The following is a 9,210-nucleotide window of genomic DNA, read 5'->3' as shown; positions in this document are numbered from 1 at the left end:
ACCTTGGCTGCCCAAGTTTGGGCACCCATTTCCCAACCAATCAAATTCAAGTAGAGGATCACTCCCCATTAAATGCTGCATTTTTATAAAGATTCTTGCTTGGGCGGTGTGTAAACCTCGTGCCCATTCAAGAATGTCCAACACTTTTTTTGGCTACCCATGGGCACCTTTGGGGCACCAGTTGGCAGTGTGTAACTACCCTTAGGAGGGCCAAAAATGCCAGAATGCCCCCAAGTGCTCTAATATATATATGAGACTCAAATGGTGAAGGATGTATCTCCATGTTCATTGCAAGTGTCCACAAGCTCTTAGTCTGCCCATCTTTCCAACAGAAGACAATGGAGCAACCCATGAGCAAGCTTGAGGAGGCTCTTGAAATCAAGTCCCTGCGAAGAGTCATCAGTGCTTATCTCAAGTATTTCTCGTCTTCCCCCTTGTTTCTGTAATCTATCCTTGGCATCTCACCTCTTTCTTATCTTGCATTTCTTTACACGTCTCCATACTTGTTCTTGCCACACGCAGCAACTTTCTCCATGTCTTTTGTGGTGCCAAAATGGCTTTCCAAAGTATGATTGCTGTAGCCTGCTCTCGTTCCTTGCTGTAGCCTGCTCTCATTCCTTTGCAATAACTCCTTCAATTTAAACAATAAGAACTCAAATAGTGATGATGGTGGATGGGACCGACACTCTTATCAAATTTATGAGGAGATTTAAGCAGAAAGCCTGTAAAGTGTTACGGACAAATCATCCCTCGCTGTTTCGCCGAGAGTCTATTGAAATTTTTATACCAGCTTTGTCCCTGCAAGGATTCCTCTTAAACTTACAAGAGATTCTTCGATGGAAGGGAAATCTATAGCCTCATCTTGAGATGAAGCTATGACGTATTACGTGGCGTAATTTTCACAATTCATGTATGGTTCCATTGCATCTGTACACCCCAGCTATACCGTGAAATTACGGTGTGATTAAATGAATCCGTCTCAGCTTCTGCTTGGAACCACCTCGAGATTGGGGGAATTAATGTCTCTTCTTGAAGAAATACGTTGCAATAATTGATGATGATGTTCTGGATCTTGCATATTATGAAACAGAGACAGAGGGAGGATGATTGAAGAACAGCAATAAGACTCAAAGCTAAAGGGCTTTTCCTAGCACCTTAATAAGAGATTCTAGCATAAAGACATGAGTAGCAGGATAAATGTGTTAGAAATGACCCAACAGAGGGTACGCACAGCGGAAGACTTATAGTAATGCCCAGGAGCTCACACAGTGTGCGGTGTGGGTGTGGAATCACAAACTTCTTTACTTATGTGCATTCAATAGATGTGCAGACTTATCAATAGACAATGAACCGGCCAGATAGAGAAACCACCAAAATATATATTTCCGTCCAAAACTATGGACACAATACAAGAGAGATAGATCCAGAGTCCCACCAATGGTGTGGTCCTCTGATCTAACCACAAGGTCCTTCTCCTATCTGCTGGCTATCTCTAGACTCGAGTCCGCGTGCTCCACCTCGAGCGTATGTAGACTTTCCGTCCAGTGTGTTCTTCTCCACCTTACTGCCTGTGAATCAGCCTAGGTGGGCAGCCCCTGCCAAGCTTTGTCTGCAGCACACATGTCCCTGTTCCAGTGCTTCAACCTGCTTGTGAATGGCTGCTCCAGTAGATGATGATCTCAGCACCTTGCTGCCCTAGAAGACAGCCAAGGTCCAGCCCTTCCTGGCTAAGTCTGCAGCCCTTCAAGCACCCTCTCACCTCCTGGATATAGGTCCGGAGGGTGGCTTCCTGCTGCTCCTTTCTGCCTTCTGGAATGCTGGTTGCTGGATGTGAAATGAGGCCACAAGCCTCTCCTTTTATAGGCCCCAAGGGCCCCTTTAACTAACCGACCAGCCAGCCCTGAAAACTAGTCACTAGTGGATGGAAGAGCCTTCAAATTGAACATCGGATTTGAAGTACATGAACAAGCCATATGTACTATCCAAGCTAAGCCATCTTTCCATGTTTAAGAAATGCTGTTGGTCAAGACCTCATAGATATCTACTTTAGAGAACTCAAGAATTATTTCAATATAACTTCAAGCAAATTGGGGAATTTCACCTCCTCTCCAATGGCCCTGTGTTATGGTACAGTCTTACCTGTAGAGTCTTTATAATGAGCATCTCATACAATGATTTGTCTACATTTTTGCAGGTGTCAGTCAAGTCTCTCTAGCCTTTGCAAAATAATTCTAATTTGCATGATGAATTTCTTTTAATTTTGCCCTCAGTTGCATGCATGGGATTAGTGAAAGTGTTTTACATGCTTGAAAGTTAATAACTGCTTGTTTTTTGTTGAGGCCTTTTGAAAAGTGAGGGAAATGTCACGTGACTTCTGATGTATTAAACCTTATGGTGACAATTTGATAATTGGCAATCTGAAGGGATCTGAATATATTGTGAAAGGTTTTGTAGGCTAAGGACTTTTGAATGGTTGTACGTTTTTCTTAACAAGCTAGTTTCTTTGTTGTCTCTAGCTATCGCACTGCAGCAGAGGAGGATGTGAGGCGCTGGGAAAGGTCATATGAAAAGCTTCGGCCTGCCCATAAGGTCTTTCTTATTACATGTTTTGTACTTCTCCCTTTTTTTCATTAAGTTCTAAGCAATCATCGAAGGTAATATGAAATAACTCTCAAGACTGTGACATTTGAAATATTCTACTTGTATGTCATTCAACTTATACATGAAAAATTCCACTGGCATGCTTTGAAGAGGTGGTGCTTTTGATAATCATGTTTAGGGGAATGTTGGAATATCAACACTCCCTTAGATGTTGTGTGTCCTTAAGTTAGTTCATAGATGCCCACTTAAGAGTGAACAACAATAAAGGCCAGCCATTGGACCCATAATGATAGGGCTGCCTGGTTTAGCCAACCAACCAACCTCAAGTAATCCTAGCTCAGCCCATTCTTGTGTCGTCCCAATAGACAAGTCAGATTGGGTTAGATTAGGGGATGAGGTTGTTTAATGTGGCCCTTAGTTGGCCCATTAGGGCAACACATGCTGCTTACCCTGTGCAAGGGGGAATATATATTTATCGGCTGTCACCTCCTACTTTTCCATCAATGAGTGGAGCAGCCTACTAAGCTATTGTACTTCAAACTTTCCCTGTTGGGCAGTCGATATTGAGAGATGTTCCTTCACTCTTTTGGAAGTGTTGTGCGGTCTGACTCTTTACAGAAAATGGGTCCCATGGTTTCAGGCTGTGTTGTGCAATCATCTTGATGATTTCTCACATAGTATGAGAGCCACTTCTGGTCTTCACAAGGACAAATGGCTGATTGGAAGGAGTCTCTTTAAGCACTTGGAAGACAGCATCCAAGCAATTGTCTTTTTGAATGATGGTGGAACCTTGGAGCAAGCTGCCACAGTTTGTGTGAGGTATTCATGTTAGAAAACAGAGGGTGAAGGTTTCTTGCTAAGGCCAATGCTCCCCGTAGTGGAAGATAGATAAACAAGATAGTGCCCAAGAATGACACAATGTCAATTTCAAATCTCACTTCTTTCCATGCTGTTCAACTATATTGAAATATCTTACATGGGTGCAGAAGCCCCAACAACTAAAAATTCTCAATTACAGTTGCTCTCAACAGTGAACAAGAAAAATATGAGTTTGTATGATTGGACATATTCTAGTCTTACAGAGGTATATTTCTCTATCACCTTAGCGGACATGCAAATTCTTTGCATTTTCGTCCGAGTGGTGATCAGCTGTTCAACTATACCGAAATATCGGGTGCAGATGCCCCAATAGCAAAAAATTTTCAAGTTTAGTTGATCCCAACAACGAACAAGAAAAATCTGAATTTGTACGATTGGATATATTCTAGTCTTACAAAGGTATATCTTTCTATCACCTTAGTGGACATGCAAATTCCTTGAATTTTCGTCCTACTGGTGATCAGCTGTTCAATTATATCAAAATATCTTACACGGTGCTGAAGCCCCAACAGCTAAAAATTCTCATACTTTAATTCATCTCTAGGAGGATGACCTCAACCTGGTCGTGGCTATCTTACTCATGCATTCAACCCTTCTCTGCTTTCGATGCCACCTCCCTCCAGCTTATCCAATAGAATGAACATATCGATATCTTGCAAAATCCAAGATTCAATGTCTGATTTGCTACGAATCTCATAACAACAATAACCTAGATAAAACTCAATGACATACATGATTAGGTCTTGTCAATGCATGATAAGCATGTTCTCAAAACTTCTAAAAATAATATAACTACATTTATAAGTGCATTCATTCATCCTAGGAATTCTAATGGTGGACCACTTACCATCATGTAAGAGAAAATCTTACAATGGTAACATAATTACATAAATTCATAATTCATAAACACTACTCACATGTCTCCATGCATTACAATCCACCACTGTCATGGATGTACTACAAGACACATAAATGAGTGCCCTCATGATGAATCTACTTTAGTAGTTCACTAAAACATATATATATGCAACACATTGGACCAAGCCACAACAGAGCCCTAAGAGCAATGAAGGTGTTGTAAGGAGTGGAAGGGTAGGTGAAAGTCACAATGTAACTCCATTAATAGTCTGAAAGGATCTCCAATAATGGTTTTGGCATCATTAATGGACCAATAGTTCTTTGAATGAAGTTGCCTTTGTAGGACATGATAATTTTAGGTTTTGCAAGCTACATGTGATGGTTCTTACATAGTTGGGGAGTGGTGACACTAAAGTATTCAGAGAATCAAGTGTGTCCAAGTTGAGTAGCTGCAGCAGTAGTAGCATTGATAAAGGATTTGTGAGGTGTGTTCATAAGTGAGTGTAGAGATAGGATAAATGAGTGAATGGAGAGAAAACTAATAGCATTTATATAGGATTGTTAGGTGTGTTCATAATGAATGTGAAGATATGATAGATGGGTGAATGGAGACCAAGACATGTCAGGTGGGTGTGTTGAGGTTGTAGTGTCGCTTGTACTACATTTGTAGATCATTGAGCTAATATATAAAGCACTTTTGTCCTTCAACCACAATCTAGTCCATTCAAAACATGTATTTTCTATGCAATCTCATATGAATTTGCATCCATTATTGCTTGATCTTCTTTGCCAATGCATGTTCTTGAAAGGATTATAAATAGAACTTTTAAGAAACATTGCATGGACATAGGGATGAGGTCCCTCATGATAGGTTGCCCTCTCGTGTGCTTGTCTAGTAGCATTATCATGTATTCAACATGATGGGGGTCATTCTTCATAAACCCCATATAGCACATGCAAGAAAGCATGGATTTATAATAATTCTAGTCTTGCATTTTTTTTTCACATTTTCTCACGTAATTGATTAACCCACTCTTGCATGTATACATTTTTCAATCTTTAAATTTAGACATCCCTCCATAGGCTGCAAATTTTGTTTGGAATGTCCATCAGTTGGACATAAAAAAAACTTTCCTTGATGGGGACTTGCAGGAAGAGGTTTTGTCAGTGGTCGGATCGGACGCGTAGTCTTTTCTTTTTCTTGAAGTAGATCGGAATTGGACGTCTTAGTCGGATTGGAATCGGACTGTGTTGTCAGAGCTAACTTAGAAAGACTCGTCGGATCGGAGTCGTAGTCGCGTCGTATGGTAGGATTCATGTCGCACGTGTCGGTGGATTGGAGTCGAAGTCGTTTGTCCACTCGCACACACCCCTCGGATTAGAGTCGGAGTCGGACACATTGGTTGGACTTGGATCGTACGGAGTTCTTAGTCGTGGGCGCTGTAGCAGTTGGATTGGAGTCGGACCCTTTGTGGTCGGACTGGCGTCAAGTCCAAGCTTTCCACTGTGGCCGCGTCTGTTGCTATGTGCAAAAGCTCTTGGATAGGTTCAACATGCAAGATTGTAAGCCTATAGTCACTCCCGTGGAGCCGGGTCTGAAGCTTACTATGTATGATGCAGGTGAATCAGTGGATGTCACACTTTACAGCCAGGCTGTTGGATGCCTCATTTATTTGTGCAATACAAAGACCGATATTCAGTATGCAGTATCTCAGGTGAGCAGTTATATGCACAGCCCAAAGACAGTGCATTGGCAGGCTGTAAAACACATCTATTGTTATTTGCAAGGCACAAAGTCTTATGGCTTGATGTTTCCAAGGGGGGGTGACTTCTAGATGCATGCTTAGAGTGACTCAGATTGGGCTGCAGACTATGACACCATGCAGTCCACTAGTGGTAATTGTTTCTTTTTCGGCAAAGCTTGCATTTCTTGGCTGAGCAAGAAACAATCTACAGTGGCTACTTCCTCATGTTCTAGCCAAAGTTCTACATTAGCATGCTCATGAACACCTGTATAGTCATGGATCCAAGGAGAAGCATGCCCTTTCTCAGAAGGTTCTCTAGACCTAACTTTCCAACTTGGTAGACCAAAATCAAGATGTTGCTAATGCAAGATGGAGTTTGGAACGTGGTCAAAAGCATTGAAGAAAAGCCACACAATGATAAGAATTCTCCCTTAGAGTGCAATCCTATCATGAAAAGAATGGTACATGACTTGCACATAATGGCCTAGGCATATATTGAGGGAATTTCATGCAGATTTAAGCCTGAGCAATCCAATTGTACTAGGATTGTTCTCCATCACTCCCATTTGCTATTGAGTGTTCCTATCTCTAGTTGGAAAAGTACTTAGAACTACGTCTGTAGGCCCTAATTAATTGCGGTACCACCCTAGTTTGCTTCTCATTTATACACCATTTGCCTTCCAAGACTTTTAGATATTTTAAAACCCATACGATGTATGTTTGCTCACAAGACGCTTATGTGTTCTTTGTTGGGGGGGGGGGGGCGGCAGCATTGCAATGTAGTCTAGGAGTTTCTTAATCTACCTCTTTCTTTATCTACACTCTTGCCCACTTCCCATTATTGCAACTTAAAAGATAGTATCCATATCATGTTTAGCCAATCTTCTATTCAGCCGCATGGTATTTGTCATCTATAGGCAGCTTTCACAGCGACAGTTGAATGTGTTTGGCGGCGTCGTTTGTTTGCTGATCTTCATCTCCAATTCTCACTAATAGTCAAAGTGCTATAGCAGTGGCAAAGAATCCTGTGTTTCATGCTTGCACAAAGCACATTGAGGTTCATTGTCATTATGTCAAAGAGAAGTTACATGCAGGGGAGATCAGTATGATCTATGTGTCAACACATGACAATGTTGCAGACATCTTCACCAAAGCCCTTCCAGGTGAAAAGTTAGAGGCATTTCGCAACACCTTGAACTTAGCTCCTTTTGGTGATTGATCTCTACCTTGTACATCTTGACATTGGCACTGTAGGGGGGTGTTGGAATTATTGCCATAATTCAGGCAGTGACCACTGTAATGTAATAAGTAGGTTAGGGGCACTTTTACCCCTTTGAGGTTTTTCCCCCTAACCAAAGTTAGATCCCTAACTACGGTTACTGGATAGGACAAGGTTTTTTCACTTAGACAAAACCTCCTTCTCTTGTAGTTTCTTTTACACTCACGTATTCAGACGTTTGCTCCCTTGCATTCTTGCTTGCCCATTTCCTTCACATATCATGTGCCATCTGCTATCTGGAGCAGGCTGGGAATTGAAACTGGAACTGGAAACTTAGAAATCGAAACCCGGCGTTGTGGTGACTTGTCTATGAGCGACGAAAATTTCCCGAATCGGGAGACCGCAGAAGGCCTCGCGGGCCTATGGGACAAGGTACGGAATCAAGTAACTCATAAAGACCACTGTGGGCTGGGGCAAAGGGCTCACTAAGGCCCTTGCTGAGTACTAAAATGCTATACTAGTACAAGATAGCAAAAAAAGGTAGCAAAATAGCATGAGGGTGGCATGACAATATCAAGTGCTCAGAGCTAGAGTCCTAAGTGCATGAATCGGCTCCACGTATCCAGGCTCCATGGTGGCTCTTTGATGAGATGCAAAGAGCTCACGTATCTGCATCCGTCGAGCTGTCTCCCATGGTGGTGGAGGGTGTGGTCTCCTCGATCTCTGGATCCGATGGGCTATGTCAAGGGTGACGCCTCACGTCGGTCCATCTCCCCTAAGGAGAGCTGAAATAGGTTGAACCTCAATCGTGTGCTCTGGTCGCCTGTTGCATCGTGTACGGCCTTGTGTCCCTCGTCCAGCAGTGCTCTCCCTTTGACAGACTCGTATAGGCTCACCACTCCCCAAGTTAGAACCTCTGGAATCTGCATATCGTATAGTCTCCTGATCATGCGGATTGCGGGACAGTGTCGAAGGCCTTCCGAAAGTCTACAAAACAAGCGTAGACTTTCTGGCGTCTCAACCTCGCCTCCTCAATGATAGTCCTCAGGGTGAAGATGTGGTCTAGTGTGGAGTGTTGTCTCCGGAAACCTGCTTGCCCTAGAGCACGCTGCCCATGTGCCTTTGTATGGTTGCTGATCTCCCTCTCCAGTTCGATCCATAGATCTTGGCCAGCGTATGGCCAATCATGAGAGTGCGATAGTTCCCAGTATCCATGGGGTCACCTGGCTTGTGTATCGACAATGGTGGTGGTACTCCAAGCCGTGGCATATGGCATGGTTGAACATCTGCGCTAGGACCAGAGCCAAAACCTCCTGTCCATGATCGAAATGCTCGGTTTGTAGCCCCTCATGGTTATGTGCTCTCCGGTTATGAAGCCGGTTGAGTGCAGCCCGCACATTCTGTGCAGTGAACAAGTGGCAAGTGGTGGGCTTGGGCATAGTGGACATATCAGGTGGTACCTGCATCGGAACATCATAAAGAGATCATGTATAAGTGCGCCAAACACCTAGGTTTGAAATGGGGATAGGTGGCTTCCCCTCCGATAGAAGCCCCCAGCCAATGGTGGGATCCCCCCCTCAAAATGAGCTGATCACCTCGTCCATTCTGTGGGTGAGGAAGGCCCGCCGCTTACGGCGTGTCAGTCACCGTGAGATCCGTTGTGCCTCGGGTGATGTCAAGTGGCCAAGGGCTCGCTCACGTGTGACGTGAGCTCTCATCTCTCTGCACTCATCATCATACGAAGGATTCTGTGGCATCTTCCCTAGTGAGGCACACGGAGATCGAGTCGTGGGAAAAGACCTGATGGTTGCGTCCATGACCACTGTGGCAAGGGTGTTTGAGGCATGGGCGAGGTCTATATCATCTCCAAGTAGTAGGCTTGGAAGCCCCTATGCCAGGTTGCTCACA

The 9,210-nt window shown here is 43.5% G+C and overlaps 1 protein-coding gene across 1 annotated transcript in view; it reads left to right on the top strand.

The window, feature by feature from the left end:
* Window positions 1-230: 230 nt before the first annotated feature.
* Window positions 231-9,210, top strand: part of LOC147898364 (uncharacterized) — a 206,955-nt gene continuing 197,975 nt past the window's right edge. The window contains exons 1-2 of the mRNA XM_087378766.1: window positions 231-415; window positions 2,517-2,589. Coding sequence (XP_087234892.1) covers window positions 282-415; window positions 2,517-2,589 — 207 coding nt within the window. The 5' untranslated portion in view covers window positions 231-281. The remainder of the gene's footprint in view (window positions 416-2,516; window positions 2,590-9,210) is intronic.

This window comes from Dipteris shenzhenensis, chromosome 9 (genome assembly GCF_047967505.1).
Source record: "Dipteris shenzhenensis isolate YYH24624 ecotype China chromosome 9, Dip_SZ_1.0, whole genome shotgun sequence".
Classification (NCBI taxonomy): domain Eukaryota; kingdom Viridiplantae; phylum Streptophyta; class Polypodiopsida; order Gleicheniales; family Dipteridaceae; genus Dipteris; species Dipteris shenzhenensis.
This window is presented reverse-complemented; position numbering and strand designations above follow the sequence as displayed.